Raw genomic sequence first — 23,074 nt, 5'->3', positions numbered from 1 at the left:
AGTGAATTTAAGGTAAATTAAAAAGCAGCCTGATGATCTTTTCCTGCTGCCTGCACCCAAAGCAGAAGGTGCAGGGTTTTGCTCATCTCTCCCCTTGCTACTCCCCTCCTGATGCTCCTCCAGGGGATGCATCACAGCTCATTATATCCTTTTAGGAAATAAAAAGAGAAAGGAAAAAAATGCAGGAAGAAGGCCTTTTCCCTATTGTTTGGGTGACAGGCCAATAAATAACACTGCCTGGCTCAATGGCCCCTTGTGCTGGAGGACTGGGCCAGGCAGAGATGGAACAGAAGGGACAGGAGGACAAGGATGGAGGGGAAGCAGGGGAGGGAGAGGAGAGGGAAGAGGCAGGGGAGAGAGAGAAGTAAAGGGGATGAATAGGTGGGAGGGGAGGAAAAGGAGGCAGGAGAAACAGAGGAGAGGGAGTAGGCAGAGGAAGGAAAGGGCCAGGAGCAGCCCTTTCTCCTGTGGGCTGATGGGGCTGGGGACAAAGTGGCCCCTTCGAGGGGCCCGGCTGGGCAGCCCCCGCCCCGCGCTGGGAACCCTTTTCATCAGGCTGGTTTTGTTTACAGTGCCCTCAGAAAGGACTGGAAGAAAATACCGGGAGGCGGCACTAAATAATAGTATACTGTGCTAATTTTTGTCCGTTTCTCATTTTGTTAGGGAAAAATCAGTGGAGTCATTAAGAGCAATCCACTTTGCTAATGAGTTTCAGCCTAATCACTGTCCCCTCGCATACGCTGGTTGGCAGCCCATTCCCAAGGGCACTCCCTCCATCCCATACAAGGAGCTGCTTTGTGTCCACTCCCCGCTTCCAGGCCCAGCGTTACTAACGAGGGATGCAGGGAGCTGCTGCCAGGCATCCTTCCCACGGGCTGGGTATACTCACACCAGCTCCCGAGGGCCAGGTGAGTGGACTGGTGGAGAAATCCCTACACACTCACCCCAACACCAGCGCTGGTGCTCAAGAGCAAACCGACCCACAGTGACATCCCCCATGGGTGGTAATACCGTGTCCCAGGCTCGGGGTACTCATCAGAGCTCACAGCAACACATCTTCACATTTTTTAATCTCATTTTTGTCTGTGAGCTTGTTTGTATTGTGATTATTTTTCTACAAACCACTGTAGCCATGGAGGAGACAGTTTATGATGATGGGACCAGTGATGGTTTTCTCTGGTAAAGCTGCCCAGGATCGTTTTGCCATGGTCCCTTTTGAACCACAAAGCCAGAGGTGCTTCCCTTGTGTGGTTACATCTTCAAATATAATCCCAGGAATTGCTTGTCAGTTGTTCCATTACCCCTCAGCCTTTTTCCTACAGAGAGACAGTTGCCTATACACTCTGCCACAGCCTCCAGTAATAACATATTCTTCAAGGAGATGATTCCTCCAGATCATTGTACTGCTCCATGTAGGATTCAGAGACAGCAGTTGTTTTTCCAACCATTTTCCAGGACAGCCATCATCAAGATGTTTTTGCTAGCAAGCACTAAGTGGGTACATTTTGCACAGTCAATACTTCGTATGTTACAGCTTTTGATTTTTATTTCTATTTATTTCATGCAAGCCCTGGTGGGATAGGGCCCCTTCAATACAATGGACTTGAGCTCACAGGGCTGTGCCCAGGATCAACTCTGCTCTGAGCCACCCCATGCAATTCATGGAATCCCAGAAGGGTTTGGGACCTTAAAGCTCATCCCAGTCTCACCCCGTACCATGGGCAAGGACACCTTCCACTATTCCAGGCTGCTCCAAGCCCTGTCCAAGCTGGCCTTAGACACTTCCAGAGATGGAGCAGCCATCAACTTCTCTGGGCACCCTGTGCCAGGGCCTCCCCACCTTCAAAGGTTAAGAATCTCTTCCCAATATCTCATCCAACCCTGCCCTCTGGCAGTGGGAAGCCATTCCCCCTTGTCAAACAGTACTCCAGGCCCTTGGGACAAGTCCCTCTCCAGTCTATGTCCTTCCTGTGCTGCCATTTCTTTTCAGGGGGTAACATGGAATTTGCATGGAGCCCTGTGAAATCAGAGTCCAAATAAATTTGAGATATAGGAAGAGGTGAAAAACAACCAAAGGCTGGAGAAACTTTAGGAGACAGGTTAATTCTTCACTGTGTGTTTCGCAGCCGATCTTTCTGAATCCAAATGCAACATCTGACTACATTAGTCCTTGATCTATCAGACTGGAGAGAACCCAGGCCATTAATTTACTTGCCTGAATACCAACACAAATGGCCTGATACCAGGACATGTTTCTGGCTTCTTAATCAGAGCTGATAGTTCAAAACTAGATTAATCCCACCATAGGAGTGCAGTGATTGTCCCAGTCCTGGCTGCAGCCAGTGGACACCATTTCTCCCCTGCTGGGCACAGCAGATTGCAGATTTATCCAGCAGCAGCAGTTTCCTTTAGGGTGGCTGTTCAATCATTCTCTACTTCCTTCTCTGGTTTCCAAGAGAAACCAGAAATATGTTATGCATATTTCTGTGTATTTCTGCCTTCATCTCTCAGGTCAAGCAAATCACTTGTACTCCTGACCCACAATGTTCTAATTTACTCCAGGGAACCCTCTCCTCAAGCTTAATTGCTGCTATTACCTGTTGCTCATCCTCCCCTGGAATATATTTCTGTGATTTCAGGCTAATTTTCAATAAATGATGATGAGGCTGACAGGAGATGAGCTGTCTCTTTCCTGCTGCCTGTCTCTGTTCCATTTCCCCCTCCCTGAACTCTAGAGCACATGTGCTTTATGTGTCCCAAAGCAAAGCCCGTGACTCTACTCAAAATAACCTCAGCGAGTGGGAAGCCCCAAGAAGACTCGCTGCAGCTGTTGCAGATGTTGGGAACATTTCTACCACCACTCAGGGTCTCATGCTGCCCACAGGTTCTTGGTCTTCCCCTTTGCTCTCCTCTCCATGGTCTGTCACAGGTCAGAAAGTGTTTGGACAACACTTTCAGGCATGTGGTAGGATTTTTGGGGCTGTCCTGTGACTCCATGGTCCTTGTGGGTCTCTGCCAGCTCAGGATATTCTAATTACAGCTACAGTAGCACAGTAACTACAGCTTCTTGCGCTGTCAACTGCTCAGTTCTCTCCAGCTGCTCCTAGTCTCCTGTCTAACCTGTAACTCTGGCTTCTCATCAGGTCTTAGGAGTATTTTTACCTCCAATTCTGGTGTTTCTGAAAGGACTGGGTTGACTCCAGCAGAACCGATATCTAAGCCTACATTTGAGGCTGACTTTTACATTCTCAGTCAGCCCCAGCCCTCATCCCAGTATTTCTTCCTTCCAGCAAACCTTTTGAATGGCATTACCACCATCACAGGCAGTTCTGTACATGCCAGTTCAGCTCCAGCTCCTGAAGCAGGGACAGACTCACTCAGAGACAGAGCAGATGTCCCTCTCTGAACGACACAAAGTGTTTTGACAATGATTTTTGGTAGACAGAAGCTCCATGCTTCATGACATTCTGTTTTTTACCTTTGGGTGACATTTGCAGGAAGCAGTAGAGCTTTGTAGGGGCAGCCAGGAATGTGCTACTGGGAGCAGGACTTTCAGAAAAACTCTCCAGACTGTTTCAACAAGGCTTTTTTTGACTTCCAGGACTCATAAATGCTTCCTTTTTGCAGCTGACGAAACACCAGCCGTGTTCTTTACATTTCACACTTTGGCTGCAGGAGTTTTATTTCAGCTACCCTCCCTGTCAATGGAATGGCTGTGCCAGGTCCAAGCACACATGTATTGCTCCTGCCTAATGCTCACATGTCAGAGTTGCTGTTAGTCACTTGGATTTGGTGACGCAGCACCCCTCAGGATCTCAGTGGACCTGAGGGTGTTTTGGTCCTGACTGGACTTTTGGCAGCACAGCCCAAGGAGCAGCATCTCCATCACAAATCAAACAGCCACAGTAACCATGGGAACACCACAACATTTGGGACCTCACCAGCCACAGGCAACACTCCCCACACCTCTGCAGACTTTTTCAGCTGCCACTGATGAGCTGCTCATGATACAATTCTTCTAAATGTTCAACTGCTGTCCTCCATCTCCCTGAAGAAAGGACTGAAAATGCTCTTTACAGATCAGACAAAAAACCTTAGATTTTCCAATCTTTTTGGCATTTGTGACAACACCTGGAAAAAAATGTGTTGCAAGCAAAGATGAATTAAAACCAGCAAAACTTCTCTTATGGAGACTATTTCCTCAGGCACAGGAGGTCCCCAGGGAATACAAATCCCACATTCAGCTGTGCCTTAACTCTTGCCAATCCCATCAGCTGTCAGCAACTTGGTCTCTTTGACAGATAAACTGTGGATTTCCTCTGAACGACAATCTCCTGATCCCGGAGATAAATTATCCCCAAGATAAGTTAGCGCTGGAGATCAGCTGGGAACATCTCAAAGCAGATCCAAACAGCTCCAAACACAGGAGACAGGGTCAGCTGCACCTCAGCGTGGCAGCTGGGGAATGAGGATGTTAGTGCCCTGCCACAGACCTCGGGAACAAAAATTAACCAAAATTCATAATTAGAATACAGCCTGATGGCATTGTCTGGTCTGCAGATAAGATACATCTTTGGAAAGTCCATTTCACTGGAGATTCTGTGCCCAACATTATGGAAGGTGATGATGTCCAGGAAAAGCATCTGAATATTCATTGGGTGAATGCATTTATTCAAAGGAGATATAGCTGGTATTATGGATATGTAGAAATTCTACTTTTAAATGCTTTAGGTTACATAAAATCATACCCCTGTGAAATACTGGGTACAGAAATATTCTTCTCAGGAATCTATGAACTCCTCGCTTTTACTATTCCCCTTTATGTGTTCTTTTGTTTTCATATTTTTTAAGAGGAAAGTAAGAAATGTGTTGCTTGGGACAAATATGAGATATGCCCACTGTAGCACTCTGACTCCTAGGACCAGGAGTGCTGGCAAAACCAGCAGAAGTTCAGAGCCATGCAAGTAAAAATTTCCCTTCTGCAACCAAACATGAGAATAGAATAGAATAGAATAGAATAGAATAGAATAGAATAGAATAGAATAGAATAGAATAGAATAGAATAGAATAGAATAGAATCAGAATAGACTAGACTAGAAATATTTCGGTTGGAGGGGATCTACAATCATTAACTGCCTAAGCACGTCAGGGCTGATCAGAAATTACAGTGTGCTGTAAAGGGCATTGTCCAAATGTCTCCCAAACACTGACAGGCCTGGGGCATCCACCAGCTCTCTGGGAAGCCTTTTCCAGTATCTGACTTCCCTTTCCATAAAGGAATGCTTCTTTATAAGCAGTCTAAAACTGGGAGTACAAATTAGTGTACTGCTACTGAGGAAGCAAACATTATTAAGTTTTAAACAAGATGCACAAATCCAAAATAGGCAGTGTAAAGAGTAAGTTGGTGTGTGAACATCAGCCTCCCCATCTCCCTCAGCTACTCCCAGTATGAGCTCTTTCACTGCTGTCTCACAAAGAAGCAAAGGGTGTAATTTAAAAGGTTTCTGAAGCACACAAAAGCTGCTCTTAGGACAGCTAAGATATGCAAAGAATTATTCATTCTCTTCTTCAAAACATCTCCAGCACCCTTATTTCACTGGCACAGCCCTGGAGCAGGGTTATCCATACTTCCAGCCACACCATCCCTTGGAGCCAGTGGCTATTACAAGGAGATTCAGCAAGAAATTCCTGGGGTATCCCAGCTACTACCAGCATTAAGATTCCAGTTGTCTCCCACAGAGATGAGATGAAATCAAATCAGCAATGACATAAAATCCCACTTTGCTCTTCACTTTTACTCAGTATGTATATCCTAAACATCTGAGTTAGCCTGCCATTAATCCCAAACCGGTAACATTCCCACAAAACAAAGGATTCTCTTAGTACCTCCTGCAAGCTCTTTATCTTCCTGGTCTTCTTTGCACTTGAACTATCTAACCAAGAAGCTGGAAGGGAAATCTTGGGCCAGAGCCCTCCCAATCAAGGAAAACATGGAGAGCTGCAGCAGGCAGGTCACTGTCCTTCCCCTGGAGCTGGGGAAGCTGTGTCTGCCCCTGAGGGAGGACTGGGTGTTCACATTACTGTGTCTTACCTTTTCAATCTTCTCATCAAGCATTCTGAAGAATTCTTGTTGGCTTTCGGAGATGTGCATGCTGGAAGGCAAAGGTATCAATAGTATCAATACCAAAACGATTTCTTCCATTATAAAACAGCCCAGGGTTGTTGAGGAGCCCAGCTGTAAGCTTTCACCCACTGTGAAAAATAAATCACTTTACTCTTTCATCTACAATGTCAATTTTTAATCTTTTTTTCCCCCCCCAATTTTTGTTTGCCCACAAAAAATTACTGCATTTAGTTCTGTGTACATATGCAACACTTGGGATGGTAACTGGGATCCACAAGCATCCAGAGGACACTGTTCCCTTTTCCAGGCTGACTCCAGAAAGTTAATAGCCCAGTACCTCTCCCTTTGAGAGACAGAGCCCCCTCTCTGTCATGACAGGTGGTCTTCCAGGATTGCCAGCCTCAGCACCACAGAATGAGACACCTACAACGTGAGGTTAAAGACTCTGTCCTCTTCTCCTGCCACTCATTATGGGAGAGAATGACAACTGCTACAACCTTCTGTCAGGGAGTTGTGCAGAGCCAGAGCCTCCCAGAGGCTCCTTTTCTCCAGGCTGAGCCCCCCCAGCCACTCCCTCAGCCACTCCTGGTGCTCCAGACCCTTCACTTCTACTAATTCTGCAGCACCAAGAGGCTCAGTGATAAGATTTTGCATTAATAAAGAGGGCTGGAAAATACTCTTTTTTCATTGTCTATAAAACACTAGACCCACGGGTCCTTCCCCATGGGGAACTTGAAAGCTAAGAGCACAGAAAGGATGAGGAGACAAGGGTGAGGGTGGATGGCAGGTGGTATTTGGGATGTTTATTTATGTCAGGGGATGGTGAAAACCTCCTTCCTGCACGAGTAACACCTCTCCAGGAAGGTGAGGCTGGAGCATCCTCTGGACCCGCAGCAGGGATGAGCACGCGGGCTCACAGGGAAAAGTGCCAGGGACTCCACGTACAACACAAAAAGATGCAAAAAAGGGAGGACGGGGACTGGTGCCAGTGGCAACAATGATGCCAAACGGTCAGAAGGACACACAGCTCTTGGAGATTTTTCCCAGCACAGAAAGCTGGCTCGGCTTGCTGAATTCCCACCCATCCCCTCTTCCTCGGGGTGATCCTTTCAGCTGAAATGAGTTAATGCTCTTCCTAAGTGCCCGACAATGGGCTGCACTTCCCCACAAAGCTCAGCATTGAGCCCTCCCTGCTATCGGCTGAACATATACAAAGATCTGCTTATGTAGACATAAATGAAGCTCAGTTCACAAGAGGAGGGCTCAGAAATGGCATTAAAACCTAAAGCTGGTGATTCAGGAGCACGAACAATTCACCCTTCAGTGATTGAGCGAGTTCTCGTCCCCAGCTGTCTGCCTGTTCCTCATGTTCCCACCTCCACCTCAGATGGGAAAGAGATGCTTTTTTGGGACAGGTGACCCCATCACACCTGCGTATTCAGGTGCCTTGGAGGGGGATTGTAGAGCAGTGGAGCCCTTTCTGAGTAGGCAAGTGCTTGAAAAATAAGCCTTTACAACATCATAAATCCAGTTTTTAACAAAAATGAGAATACTGTAGTGACTCATCCCAACCATAGTAAGAAAACTAGAAGAAGGCAGGGATAAAAAAGTATTGTGTAGTCATATCCATGAAAATTGCCACAGGATAATCCTACAGATCTGGTCTAGTGGAAGGTGTCCTTGCCCATGGAAGGGAGGTTGGGTTAGCTGATTTTTCATGTGCCAGCCCAAACCGTTCTGAGAGTCTGCAATTTGGTAGGGTAAAACTGGTCTGAAATAGCCATCTTCATTTTATGCTTTTAGGCTGCTGTCAGTCCCTGAGTTATGAACTTGTCCCAGGGTACTTGGTGGATGTGTTTGATAATTCAAGGTGTCAGTGGGGCGAGTTTGGTGATGAACAGACAGCAAGTGCCAGTGAAGTTGGGGCAAGGTGCAGGGGGAAGCCCTGAAGGTGTGCCAGGTACCAGGACTGGGTGTAAAGAGGAAGAACCAACCCTTCTCCCTCAGCCAAAGTCCCTCAGCCAAAGGCTACTGCTGGCTCCCTACATCCCCTGGTTTTAGAGTCCAGGGCTCTGGATGGAAATATTTAAAACCTCCTGCAGGGGGTTTGCACAATCTTACTTTACAGCTGACATCAAAATATTGTAAAAGAATTGATAATTTGGTACTCAGTCCATGTTTTGTTTAGAAGTAACATCCATTGTATTAGAACTAACAGAACAGTACTGCAAGATGCATCTAATGATCTATCAATTTCTGCTCCTCCAGCTGAGTGGACCTTTTCCACCCTATGCCACCCAGCTCTGAAGTCAGAATTGTCATAGTTTTTAGACAATAAACCTTAAAAAAAAAATAAAAATTGCACATGGTAACAGCTGTTTGCTGACTTGGCAATTAGCAACTCAAACACAGGTAGCCACTTTATAAACAGAAATGCACTGATAGGTTGTGCAAACAGTGGAGCCTTGGGCAAACGCTGGAGGATTTATCCAACAACCTTATGTTACATACTGCACCTCTCTGGCAAGTTTCCTTATTTTTGCAGGTCTGTGACAGAAATATTTATCTCTGTCAATGCAATGTAAAAAATAGGCTTTTTGGTCAGTTCTGATTTCTGTAGGGACTTTTCAAATTAGAGTTTTATGAAGAAATGGAAGTCCTGGCTCCATGCAATTCCTCTGCTGTGGGTACCAAAAGATGACCCACCAAAAGGACAGCCCTTTTTTATTCCAGAGTAATTAGCCTCATGTTAAATACATCTCTGACCTTGCTGGGAAGGACTGAGCCACAATAATGAAGTATATTGTGGATAGATATATCTATCAAAGCTGAAGAGTGCTTCTACCTCCACCTCCCTACCATGAATTTCTTTGCAATTACATCCAAAGCACTCAGCTTTTCCCTTTGAAAAGAGGCTGAATTACATTGTCAGCTGATTAGGAAATAATGAAAGTTTCCAGACTTAAAATCGTGTTCAAGGCACTTGATAGGCAGCAAGTTTAAGTAGTAAGTGCCCTGAGAGCAGGGCACAAGGAACAGCATTTCCACTGGTGTTCAAAATCCGAATCACAAACCTTTATCACTTGTTCTTCACAAACCCGGTATGTGGCTCTGTGTAATCTGTTATTTTTCAGCCAATTAGTGATTACAATTTAACACTGAGTTAGATAAGAAATGAGTTACTAGTATCAATAACCAGCTCTTCCACAAGAGGCAAATACTTCAGGCAGAGCATGGGCACAGAACTGTGAACCAAGCAGGGAAGAACTTGCAGCTACAGAACAACCTTTATTTTAACAACCTGACCAGTCCCAGGTAGAACAGCTACTAATCTAAAGCAGGAGCTAGCAAAAACTTCCCTGGGACTCACCCAGTTGTATTTAGGAACAATAGTAAATATACAGAAGTTTGTTGTGTAAGTTGTATAGAAAGCTGAGAAATAGCACAGGGCTCTGTTAGGCACATTAGGATGCATCTCACCTTTTTTAAAGACCTGGATCTTTGCTGTGCAAAGGAGAGGATGCTTCCCGGTCTTGGGACACAGGTGATCCTACCTCTAGTACATAACTTAGCATGACTTTAGGGCTACTAGAGTCATCATTTGGTCTTTGCTAGGCAGTAATTGTGAACTTCACAGACACTGCTTGTGTTTATTTATATTATGATTAAAACAACAGAAATTGAACTTACTTTGCTCTGGGCTGATGTACTAATCCTGGGATCTCTTTATTAGATTTAAGTCTTGTGTTTGAACTGGCACTTTTTTCCTGAAACACATAAAAAGCACACAACAGAGATAGCATCAGTATTTATTAAACCCACAAAGGGTGATAGACATTTGTCATCAGGGTGTCACACTTGGCTGGGTCTGGGCTCTTCTGCTTGCATAATGAAAAGAGAAAAGCTCAACAAAAATAAAATTAAAGGTAACACAAGAGATGAAATTACCTCAGGTGAGCAATTTTTTAATGCCCTGGGCTCAGTGGCATGTGGAATTGCTTCTGGGTCACTGGATGAAATCCAGGGATCAAACTCCATGCTGGCCAGTAGCTCTCCATCAGTCCATGGAAAATGGGGGGTGCTCATAAATCAGTAACAACACTGGCCTCCACCTCCACCAGTGCAAGGCAAAGCACTGGGAAGGCAGTCCCAGAGTCACCCAGCATCCACAGGCTGGCTCAGAATAGAGTGGGAAACAGCAGCATCAAGGAACTGTCTGCAGGAGGAATCATATGTCACATGTGCCAGTGAAGAGCAGCAAGGGCAGACATGATGTGCTCAGCTGTAAAATTGGGCACAAGGGGCTCAAGGAAGCAAATCAGCTCTGGAGATCCCCAAAATAAGGATGTCGGGCTGCTGGAGAGAGTCCAGAGAAGGCCACAGAGATGCTCCAAGGGCTGGAGCCCCTCTGCTCTGGAGCCAGCCTGGGAGAACTGGGAGTGTTCACCTGGAGAAGGCTCTGGGAAGACCTCAGCACCCCTTTCAGTGCCTAAAGGGGCTCCAAGAGAGCTGCAGAGGGACTTGGGACAAGGGCCTGCAGGGAACAGACATGGGGGAATGGCTGCTGCCAGAGGACAGGGTTAGATGGGATACTGGGAAGGAATTGTCCCCTGTGAGGGTGGGAAGGCCCTGGCACAGGCTGCCCAAAGAAGCTGTGGCTGCCCCATCACTGGTAGTGTTCAAGGCCAGGTTGGACAGAGCTTGGAGCAACTGGGAAAGAGAGAGTTGAAAGCCAGCACTGCTTGATAATATCTCCTCATCATGAACTTCTGTAACCCAAACTTAGAGCACACATATATCTATTATGTCCAAAATCCTTCAGAGGGATAAAGTCCCTTCCAGATCTTCCCAATGCAATGTGTTAGGGAAAGCTGTTGATGCAGATGGGACAGGTCTGAGTCAAATCTTAGAGCTTACCCGCTCCACAAATCCCTTTGTATTTCTTAGGCATGTCACACCCATGGCAATTTAAGAAACATAAACCCAAGAATCAGTATTTTTGTGGGTAATTTTGGTGGTTTTATTTAGCCTTATTTAGTCTATGAATAACACAACAAGATTTTGGAAAGGGCTACTAAATCACTGAATAAAAAAAAAAAAAAGGCTGTCTAGCAGGTAATATTTTCATGAATAATTCTACAAGGGCTGTAAACACCAAATGCCTCAGCATATTTAACACTGTTTAATGCATATCTTCTAATCCTCCTAACCAGGGAACAGTGCCTTGCATGAAAATAGCAGTGAGAGAGAAACAAGCCTTTCTTCTAAGATATAACAAGGGTGTCTGTATTTGCTACACCCCACCAGCCACTGCCTCCTCAGGATCCCGTGATATCACGTCAAAGCAGCAGAACAAAAAGCAAAATCACTTTTTTCAAAGCATCTTCTAATTTTAACAGTGCTAGGAGGGTGTGACAGGTATGTACATGTTGTGTGTGATGAACACATGTGTACACAGACACACAACCCATGAGCTCATGCCTGACTCACATGGCTATCAAAGCAAAACAAAGTGAGAGGGATGGGTCTCATGGAGAAGACAACAAAGCCATAAATCAGCTAAACCCCAGCCTCCTGCACCAGGGGAGCCTTTATCCTCAGATCTACTCCATGGGACAGGAAGGGGAAGGGAAGACTGATCTACAGCTCCTGTGTTGGGAGCTGTGCTAAATTAAGGTAGTACAAACTCAGCTTTCCACACCTCTGCTCATTGTTTGGTGTCACTGTAGCTCTATCAGGAGCTGGAATCAGCCCAAATCCAAGCCTAAAAGAACTTCTGGCACTTAGGAACAAATAGACAGAAGAAAAGTATATGTTGCCTTCTCACGGTGGGTCCCAGAACAATATCCAGAATATCAGCTGACACACATAGGAAAAGAGAATTAAAATTCCTTTTTAGTTGACTTCAAGATTTCAGAGTTTACTCTTTCCCTCCTATTGCTCCTGGTAATTACCACGTCTCAAGTATCTATTACAATTCTCCTATTGAAGCAAAGAGTACGTTACCTTCCCCATCTGTTGCTCAGCAGGAACAGACAGAAAAGGAAGAGTTAAGAGAAAAATAAAACCCAACCAGGTCTCAAATTGGCTCACTGCTTTGTTTATAGCTCTTACTTATGGAAGAGATATTTCATTGCATTGATCGAAATATTGGTTTCAATAAAAATAGATATTTAAAAATAATTCTAAATGCAAACAAATAGAACATTTTTTTCTCATCACTTTGAAGACAAATTGACTCATCAGAAATTAATGGCTTGGCTTCTAATACTAAGTTAACAAAATCACCTTGAAATGCTTTAATGCAGTCAGATTGTTCTTCAGACTGACTTGACTTTGGCTGAAGGGTCACTTCTTGCAGTCCAACCTCATTTTCTCCCTTATTTAACATTAGTTACTATGCACCAAAAGAACCACAACTGGTTTTAGAGACGTAATCTAAGGCAAATCAAAATGAATATGCAGGAGTTTGGTTTTAATCTAGCTTTGCTTGTAAGGATTATTTACACTAAATGCAGTAAATGCTGCCTCACACCACAGACTTGAAAGAAAATCCCCCAGGACGCTGCAATTGTAGAGCAGCAGTAGCAAAAAGGGAAAATAGTGGACATTTTATTTTATTGCACATATTTTGCAATTAATCATTATCAAGGTAAGGGTGTCATCCAATCAAGGTGATTTCATGTGATAGATTTGTTAATTATTGTTAATTCCTCCATAAAGGATGCACCATCTCCAGGATTTCAGGGCACTAACAGATGGCAGTGACTCTGCTGCCAGATGCTATTAACACAGCAACAGCCACTACTGCCATTATAATTAAATATCTGTCAACATTTTTCTTGATGCCTCCCCTCTGATGAACCCATTTCTGGAGACATGTGAATTTCATTTGAAGTATTTTGCTTTTCTTCATAAGGCTGCCACAAATTGACTCATGTAAGCTGCTAACAGTCCTTATAAAATAATATTCCTGATTTATATCAAGATGACACTTTTCTTCAAAGGAGCCAAAAGCACCTTTAAACTGCATTCTAGACCCAAGCAGATCATCATTAAAGTCACTCAGAGGAAAAATGAAGTATTTGTTTTCTCTTTACACCATAAAATATTCTTTAAAATAATTGTATTTGAAAAGGAGGAACCAAATGCATTACTTAGAAATTGACTGAACGTTGAGATGTGAAATTTCAATATGCCAGCCCATCACTTTTTAACCTCACTCAGTCATGAGCAGCAGCTTAAGGTAGTAATACCTCATATGGGCCACCTGGATCCATCAGGATGCACTAGGGAAAAGGACTGACATATGAGATTTTACTCAAGTTTCCTTGCTTTATATGTACCTAAGGGCTCATTTTTTTGTGCAATCCTTTGGCAGGAAGAGAGCCTCTCCTCTATCCACCTGTAAGCAAAACCATCTGAAAATGTTATTTAGGGTAACTTCATAATGAAGGGCCAAATCAAATATGGAAAAACCACAGATAAATCTCAAAAGAGATTATTCTTGGATGCAATTTCATCAGACGACTCACATTACCCCTGCCAGAATGTGTACAGGCATCCAGTCCAGAAGGGTGTCCTGGGCATGGCATGGATCGCATACATTAGATGGTGCTGACACAGGAGTCTGAGTCCTCTCAGCATCCACACAGGGAATAAGGGACAATGAAAACCATGGACCCATCTGCCCATGAGCTTTGGAAGCCAGGCTGGGGAGGAGTACACAAACCAAGCACCTGATGACACTATGACCTGGAAATAACCCACAAGGACCAACTCCTGGTCATGCACAGGACACCCCTAGGAACACACCAAGAGCCTGAGTGCTCCAGATGCACATCACCCCGACAATACACACCACACACTAAAGCCAGGGCTTAGCAGTTAATTTAACCATCATGGCACACAGGCAGAAATGGATTCTTCTAGTGAGACGACACCTAAGAAAGACATTGTCACCACAGTCCCTTGGCTGTCCTACTGCCTGGAGCACCTTGATCCTCACAGGGAGGATTTGAAAACATGGCTGTTATTTGTGCATTTGGGTGAAGCTTGAGGTCACATTTCATAATAAAAACCTTGTCTTAAATGGAATGTTTTAATAAATACTCCTCGTGTGTCAGGTCAGTATCTCCTCAGCCCAGCATGAAGGAGTTGCCCATGATGCCCCACCCCTGTCAGTATCTCCATCCTTGGAGATATCTAAAAGGTGTCTGGACTTGACCATGGGCAGGAGGTTCTAGATAGCCCTACCTGAGTCATAGGGCTGGACCAGATGACATCCAACCTCATCCAGCCTTTAGTTCCATGATAAAGTATAAACAGACCTTGGAAAAAAACTACTTTTGAGTAGGTTTGTTAAGTTTTAGCCCCAAGAAGCAGTGGGAGAGACCAAAGCCATTCAGGCATGCAAAGGGAAGGCAGCAGCAAACACAGTGCCTGGCATTCATTTTAGAAAAAAAAAACTGATTCTGCAAACCCAGCCAGCATCATGCAAGTGAGTCTGCACTGACGCAGTGAGTGTAACCCAGGCTTGGCAGGGAAAAATTCTGTGCTTTCATCAGGGATCCAAAACATACTCCAGAGGGCAGACCTCATCCTGAAACCAGCCACTTAATGGAGCTCCTCTTTCCCAGGGAAATTCTGCTGTAGCAACTCCAGCTCCTGGAATGCAATATGGAAGAGCAGGATGTAAAGCTGCTCAACCCCCCCCAATATATTCAAAATGGGATAAAAACAGATTAAAAAAGAAAAATGTGTCAATCCTGAGCAGCTTTCTGCAGCCCACCAGAAGGCTTCCATTGCAGAGAAGTTAGAAATGCTGCTTTCAGTGTTTGTTTACCAGTCACACATAGAAGCACACACAGTGGTACAGTAACACATTTGTAATTCTTTTTTAGTGCTTTTTAGATGCTAAAAACTATAAAGGGATTATTTTTAGAAGAAATCTAACATGCCCTTTACACTCAACTTAAGCGGCAGGAGCTCAAAAATCAGAAAAATCCAGCCAAAAGTACAAAGTCAGGGGTAAAAAGGAAAACATAAAGGAAGAGGAAGAAAAAAGCTCCCTCTAGAGTGAGTTGAAGGACTTCTCCTGCAGTACTAAATAACGTTCACCCTCAGCCCAAGTCAGTGGCCTTTTAGTTTTGATGGAGGACATTATTGAAAAGCAGGGAATAATAAAAGGAGGGCAAGTCCCACCACTGAAGGGTTTTCACAGAGCATACATTTACTAACTCTAATGGCTACAACTTTCTAAACATCCTCATCCCTAGTCAATATTAGAAAGTCTGCACTAATTAGTTACAGTAATTCAAATTAATTTGGTCAAATAGCCTAAAACCAGGGTTTTGTGTGAAAAGAAGACATGGGAGCAAGCTGGCATGACAACAGGAAATTAGGGCAGGTAAGAGATGAAATTACAAATAAGGCACATAAATGACAAATAAATACTACCAATAAATTCTGCAGGGAAACTCTTCCCTGCACCTCGCCACCCAGCTCCCTGTCAGAGCTCCGAGCTTTTATCAGCCCAGATGTGTGAATCCTTGTGGTTCTTTATAGCTGGGGACATTAAGGTCCAGAAAAATAAAATCTTGACTTCTATCTCAAAATTCCTTTCTACAAACAGGCTGATAAACCTCAAGGTGTCTCCTACAGAAAACAAGAAGAGTAATCAAAGGTGAAATGCCTCTGTTGTGAAATATGAAGATTATGCTGCCCTGACAATCAGGGTTTTCTGGTTCCTTCAGCCTCCGCAGCACTCCAAAAGGTCAGCCAGGATAAGAAAAATGAGCATCGCAGAGATGAATAAAGCAGAACAACTGTTTCCAAAGGAGCTGAAGTTTCAGGTCATATGGGAAATTACCTTGCTCCTGCAGTGGGAGCCCTGCCCGTCCATGTAATAAACCCAGAGAACACGGGCAGGAAACAGAGGAAGGGACATGTCTGCAAGACTGCCAGCAGGAAGAGATTTGCAATATGAAGATGGGGAACATCCCCTCTACGAACAACTTAACAGGAGGCTGAAAACTAGTCCTCACAGCTGTATGTCCCAGAAATCTAGATGGCAAGGTACCTTAGAGCATGAAGAACAGTTGCATCAAAAGATATCCAAAATACTGCAAATAAAATGCTACGGGCAGAAAGGCAACCTGCTCTCCAGCTGTCATTAATACATCCGATCTTCAATGGCTCTGGTATATCAGACTGGTTGAAACTTTTATCTAGCAAATAAAAAGTATAAAGAAGTTTAAAATTTAAACTTCTGATGATTACTGATCCATTACTGATGATTTGGAAGACAAGGCTGACTCTTGAGGAAATTTCAGAGAGCATTTGCCAACAAAAAGCACTTGGCAACTTTGCACTTCTGCCGATACGTTGCTCTTCTGGATTGCAGAGCCACCCTAGATAACAAAACCTGGCTCAAAAATTAATTTTCTGCTTATTAAGCCTGTATCATCAACTATTCTATCTCTTTAGCTCAAGCAGCTTTTACAAAAATACTCCTATTTATAGTAAATGTAGATATTACTCATGCTCCCAATTTTTCATGTGTATCTCCTGAAGGCAGTTTTCCACCAAGTGGAATAACACAGAAAGAGCTGGCAATGAGCAGGAAACAACAGGACTGGGTAAAGTCTGTGAAACATTTCTAGCCAGGGACAAATGGTGTGAGAGGGAGTCAGGGTGTCATGGTATTCCTGCTCCATTGAAGGCACCTTGCAGGAATGGCAGGAGGGTTATGGCCACTACAGTTTTGCAGAATGTTTTACTGGGATGGTTTTAAATAGTTTTACGCCCTTCAAACATGTATGAGAGAACACAGCTAGAGAAGGAAGTGTGCCCTGTTTAAATAGCTGGGTCTACATTTTCAGCAGCAATAACAATTTCTTAAGCTACTTTTGTAGACCCAAAATGGGTCTTCTTCAGCCTGTTTTTGGAACATGCTCTATTTTAACCCTATGTAAAATCAGTTTCTTGAGAGATGCCTTTGCATGAAAGCAAAGCCTCCTGAGATCTTCCTGTGCTGTCAAAACCAAGACCAATGCAGATGCACACAAGATCCTCCCTCACTGCCTTAATACAACATTTGGGGTTACACTGTAGGATGGGCTCATGGAAATGATGGTGACCACCAAATAGCCACTTTGAGGAGGTGTTAAAAATAACAGTTGGTTTCCCCCACCTCAAACAACAGCATGGTGATAGTGCTTCCTCTTGCAGAGTCTGGAGTGATGCTGGTCACTGGCTTTGATCTGTCAGCTGCAGAATTGGGCAGATTATGCTTATTACATTTTTCTTATTACATCCAAGCAGTTCCATAAAGTGCACTGACACCCTCCTACATATCAGGATAATGACAGTGTCCCACTAACCAAGTCTTAACAGAGAATTTAACAGGATACATGTAAGATGGAGCAGATCGGCCGTGAGGAAAGGCTGAGAGAATTGGGATTGTTCGGCCTGGAGAAGAGAAGCTTCAGAGTGACCTCATTGTGGCCTTCCAGTGTCTGAAGGAGCCAAAAGGAAACATGGAGAGAGACAAGAGATGGAGTGCCAGGACAAGGGGAAATGGCCTCCCACTGCCAGAGGACAGGGTTAGATGGGATATTGAGAAAGAATCCTTTCCTGTGAGGGTGAGGAGGCCCGGGCACAAGGTGCCCAGAGAAGCTGTGGCTGCCCCATCCCTGGAAGTGTCCAAGGCCAGGTTGGACAGGGTTTGGAGCAACCTGGGATAGTGGAAGGTGTCCCTGCCTGTGGCAGGGGGTGGGATGAGATAAGCTTAAAGGTGACTTCAACTCAAACCACTCCATGATTCTATGAAGGTAGTTTTTCCCCTCTTATTCTAACCTGGGATTTACCAAGGATGGAATGAAGGAAAACAATGCAAGACAAAGTCCTTCTGCATTTGTTGCTTACAATTAAGAGGAAAACCCAAACTAATTAAAGATGTGGTGCAAATGAAAAGATACTGTTTAGCCATATGTAAGCAGAGTGAAACGGTAGCAAGAAATTATGAATTATGAATGAGGTAACCCTGAGAAGTGAGATAACAGAAAAGCAAGAGTGGTGCTACTCAGCAATACAAATACATTCACTTCAGGAAGGGCTTGTGTGTTCCAAACTGGCAAGAATTCCCTACAATAAGCTCTCATTTGCCCAGCACTCTCCAAGGCTCTAATTTTGAGATTTTCACTAATTGTAATCAAGTAAATGCCATTGCTGGAACATATTTTCAATGTCTGTATTTTGCTCCTCTCAACGTCTGTTTTATTTGCATTAATTCTCAAATTTGCACCAGGCATAAGATTTAAGACCTGAGAGAATGAAGTAACAGCTCTTGTTACATGGCAAATTTCAGCATGCCTGGGTGAAATCTGCATATTAAAGGGACATAATGCTTGGAATATTACTAAGTATCACATATGTACTATGTACTTGTACTACACACAAGAAACATTAGGCCTGCAGGAGAAGTCTTACATCTGATCTGTGAATTTTGTATCATCGTCTTCTCCTTGTTTTAGTTGGCAGTTACTTTTGAACAGCAGAAAGAATGATTATTGTTTCACAGACTATAGAGGCCTGCTCACTTACTGCATTTCCAATCCTCAGCTATATAAGCATGGATATTGCCTGGATTCTCCCAACACAATTATCTGAGAGTAATACTGAGAAGAGAAACAATATACATCAGAATGAAAGACAATCATAAATGGTTTAAAAATTTTATAAGCCATTTAAATCAGTAATGGAGGCTGGGTTTTAAGTGTTTATCTCTGTAAGTTTCCTTGGAAGAAGAGCCGATAAATAAATTTAACTCCTAAGTGCTGGCAAAATGAGGCACCAATATATTCCAATGAGGATGTAGAAATATAGCTCTGATGCTCAGTGTGGTGCAGACTGGAGATATCTGGAAGACATCCAAAACAATACTGAGAAGAACAAGCCCAAAATTCAATTACAGGCCTGGAAATACTGAAGTCCAACATTTAGGACATTACCTGTTGGGTTCAATGGTCTTAGAGGTCTTTTCCAACCTAAAAAGTTCTATGAACCTAAGATGACCAGTATTTCAGAGTCCCAAAATGTATGCCTGTTATAGCCTTTAATATCCACTCTGCTTTTCCATCCTCTCATCTTCTGCATCCCCTCTTCCCAAAACCACTCATAGTAGGTGGAGGAGGACAGGGGGGAAAAGAATTTAAATGTGCTCTGCCCTCCTTTACCAGAAAGCAGCAAATCTGTCCTCCAGGAAAGGGTCAGAGCCAGCCTGGGGTAGCTGTGGGCATCAGCAGTGCATGGCCATGAGCCCAGCCTGGGTCGGGATACAGTGCCAGCTCCCTTGGGAGCAACCAGCCATGGAAAAGGGGATACCACGCTGTGCAAGACCAGGCAAGCAGGATGGATCCATCATTCACCCACAAAATTTCAATGTCTTCTTTTTCAGAACATGAAATAGTATAGTGAAACCCTACAAGATCAGTCTCCTTAGATCTTCACCTGCTATCAACCATCACAAAAGAAAGATATTTCAAAATACCACCCAATTGCACCACCCCAGGGCATGTACCCAAACCACTTCAACATATTTCTGTTTAACCTGTTCTCCAAACTCCTATCCCACAGGTTTTCCCAACAACCTGTCTTTCATTTTACCACTTCCCTGAAAGTTCAAATGTTTACCCTACTATCCAGCCTTAATGCTTGCCTGATGCCCTCCTGTCTCTCTCAGGAATCATAGAGAAAAAATGATTGCCGTGCCTTTTAAAGCAACCTTTCCTGTATCAGATTACTTGTTTCCTTCTGTATTTTTAGGCTAAACAAATCAATTCCTTCCATCTTCCATTACAACTTACATTTTCTAAGTGTCCTATTCTTATCACTCCCCTCTACCTCTTCCCCATCTGCCCACATCTTTCCTACCGAGCACACTTCCAATTTCAGCCACAGTATTTAAAGCCCCTCTGAATTCAGGACGGATCACATGCATGCCATATATATATATATATATTTTATTCCTGTTTTTAATTCATTACCTCAAACAAGTGAGGTTGACCTACAACAGATACAGGGTGCACATGTAAACTATGCATTCATGCTCAAGAAAACATAAGGTAAAATAATGTTGAAAGAGAAATTAGCTAAGCTCACCTCCTCTAATGGCTACAAAACATTTGTAGTACAGTCCTCAAGATCTCTCTCAATCCAAAAAAGTTGGTGGCAACGGTCTGTCTTCCTGCCTCAATGCTTGAAATATTAAACAAAACAATTTGATGCTAAAAGAAATATCGGGAAGTAAAAAATCCATGTTCTATGACTCACAGTCCATCAGGTCTTCTTAAAATTAACCAAAATCACATGCAACATGCAAAACATGTGTTCTTAAACAATTTCAATGTTCCTATCTAATCAAAACTGGCTTCCAAGCCTTTAAAATAATTTTCAGCCATTTGCAGACACCAAGTTTTGACACAAGCTCTATTTTCTTTTCAAGTGAGGTGAGTGAATAGATAAGCACCTCTAAAATTTAACAGGGTTGTCCCATCCCCAGAATGTTCAAAAATGATGGACCAACACGTCCCAAACACGAAAGCTCTCTGCCTGAGTCAAAAGTGTACTCTAATGCATGACCATAGGCATAGTACTTACAATGAGGAGAAAACTAGAGTTTAGTATGGAGATAAGGCCTCATTTTTCACTTCAATGTTGTACTATTAGCATTCCCTACACTTCCCTACACTTAATTAACTCTTTGTTGGATCTTAATGTGATAATGAGAACTTTAATTCAAACCATATACCATGTCAATCTTATCATTCTAACAGCAAAAACAGATTTAAATCACCCAAGCCCCATAATCCCTCTGCCTTTTTATAACACTGACTCCTTCCTACAAAAGCAGAGCAGATGCATCAGGACAAGAATTTTCCCTGATTGCCACTAAAAATATTAACAAGTAAAACCTATTTTGAAATCAAAATCAGTTGGCTGTCATTAACAGTTTTCACCTGTTCATCTCTCTGCAAAATGAAGAGCAGTAGAGATGGTGATCAAGGCTCTCTGGAGGTCCTGTACCTATGTTCTACCTGGTTAGATAATTCATTCTGACAAAACTTTCACCTTTTGAACAACCCATGATATGAATCCCTCTCTTGGCCCTTCTCTGCCTCACACTTCATAAACTCTTACAACCAGACTAGAGACCTACCAAACCCAGAACATCAAGACCCAGCAAGGAGCACACTTGACCTTCCAGCAGACTCTTCAACTCTGTAACACAATAACAAACAATGCAACCTTACAAAGAAAACTGGAAACATCACACTTAGCAGCCAAATTTAACAATCTGAAAAACCCTAACCTTCCCAACCTGAAGGATTGAAAAAGCAGTTTCGAAACAAACAGAAGCACAAAATGTGTGTGAGTATCTTATGTTTCCCTCACCTGTGAAATGCAGAACTGCTCTAATTCCCTGTCTCCTCACAAAGAGCACAGCCTCCAACATCACTGAGGCTTTGGGACGCAGTAGAGTATGTCCTTAACAAAACATGTACCTAAACTCACTGCTAACAGTTTTCCCAATGTAAACTTCAACCTGGGCACACTTTGCTCCTGGATCTGCCAAGCACTTGAAGGACCACTGCATGTCATGGAGGTGCCTAAACCCCCTGTAGGTCAATGGTGCACAGGCCTATTTGCTGTTCTCTTGAATCATGGCCTGCCCAAGTCTTCCATCCTGTGCTGTTAATAACAGCAATTAATAATAATTAATTATTATACAGTAATTAATAACTTACCCTGCAGTTATTAAACATGATGATAACAAGAATGACTCCATGCTGGAAGGACTCTGTTTAGAACAGCTGGATAAGGCCCACAGTGAGGGAAAGCTGAGAGGGAAGATGGGCAAACAATCCGCCCCAAGAACAGCATCCTGTGCTATTGGCAAAATTGCAGAAATAACCTTCAGCAGAGAAAGGAAGGGCAAACAGCAGATGGGGATCACAAGATGAGGGCACATTTTATGATGTTTAAACTTCACTTAAACAACAGTGAGCACACGAATGTAATAGTAGAAGGAAATACGTTCCTTTCAGCCAAGGGTCCTGTACTCCTTTCTTCTAAATGAAGAGTCACACATGGCCTAAACTTACAGCTATAAATGAGCAGGTGGTAACATTGAACCATCCTAATTAAGTTCTAGGGCCATTAGATCCTTTCTGTTACTATGCACAAGGCTTGCTGCTTTGCCTCAGCCACTGCAAGGCCTTGCCATATGCTGTTCACCTGAGCTCCTACCTCAAACCTGAGTTCCTGTGCCCATGGACTCTATTCTCCAGCCTCCCATGGATTTTCCTGATGCTTGGCAGCACCAAGTGAGCAATCTGTGATCATGCAGCATCATCAGACTGGGGTGGTTCTCAGTTCTCTCCTCCATCCCCCTCACTTCTGAAAGGGCACAGGGAGCAGCTCACTCTGCAGCTGGGGTGCAGAGAATGCTCAAGATGTTGTCAAAGCTTATCTGGGAAGACAAATGCTTAGATGATTAGGTAGTCTGTTCCTAATCCTCAAATTCAGAGTTTAGTTTAAGCCCCAAATTCCTGAGACTTAAAATTGCTTTCAATTAATTTTAATATTAGGCACACTGGGCCCCCAGGGAACTGCACAGCCACCACCATGGACACCCAGCACATTCTCTCCTGAACTGACCAGAAACTCTGGCCAGCATTAATAACACAATATGTGTTCTGAGAATATTTTTCAATACCTAAAGGTATTTATTTTCTTCTTAGTAGGTCCCTCTCTCATTAAGAGTGCAGCTTAACAGTCAATTTGGAATCATGGATTGGTTTGGGTTGGAAGGGATGTTAAAGCTCATTCCATTCCAATAGTAGTTACTATTTATCACAAAAAAACAAAGTACAGTGAATAATTTTG

At 43.5% G+C, this 23,074-nt stretch overlaps 1 protein-coding gene and 1 long non-coding RNA gene across 15 annotated transcripts in view; both read right to left on the bottom strand.

Moving 5' to 3' along the window:
* The window catches only part of C9H1orf21 (chromosome 9 C1orf21 homolog), a 111,396-nt gene that overhangs the window by 10,334 nt on the left and 77,988 nt on the right, over positions 1-23,074 (bottom strand). For 13 of the 14 annotated variants that reach the window (XR_015274058.1, XR_015274056.1, XR_015274054.1 and 10 more), the window contains 2 exons: positions 9,815-9,891; positions 6,092-6,152 (listed from right to left, as the gene is read on the bottom strand). Coding sequence is in view for 9 of the 14 variants with exons in the window: in XM_086842725.1 (XP_086698851.1) it covers positions 6,092-6,152; positions 9,815-9,891 (138 nt within the window). In the remaining 5 variants the exon portion in view is untranslated. Of the gene's footprint in view, positions 1-6,091; positions 6,153-9,814; positions 9,892-21,933; positions 22,659-23,074 lie in introns of those variants that run through there. The other variant, XM_086842724.1, reaches the window with a different exon arrangement.
* LOC111932542 (uncharacterized) lies at positions 20,287-21,406 on the bottom strand. The gene is made up of 2 exons (XR_002866205.2): positions 21,345-21,406; positions 20,287-20,383 (listed from the first exon to the last, which is right to left on the bottom strand). It is a non-coding gene; the product is annotated as an uncharacterized LOC111932542 (long non-coding RNA).

Source organism: Cyanistes caeruleus, chromosome 9 (assembly GCF_971803275.1).
Source record: "Cyanistes caeruleus chromosome 9, bCyaCae1.hap1.1, whole genome shotgun sequence".
In the NCBI taxonomy this organism is placed as follows: domain Eukaryota; kingdom Metazoa; phylum Chordata; class Aves; order Passeriformes; family Paridae; genus Cyanistes; species Cyanistes caeruleus.
The sequence above is the reverse complement of the archived record's forward strand: the minus strand, read 5'-3'. Positions and strand labels throughout refer to the sequence as shown.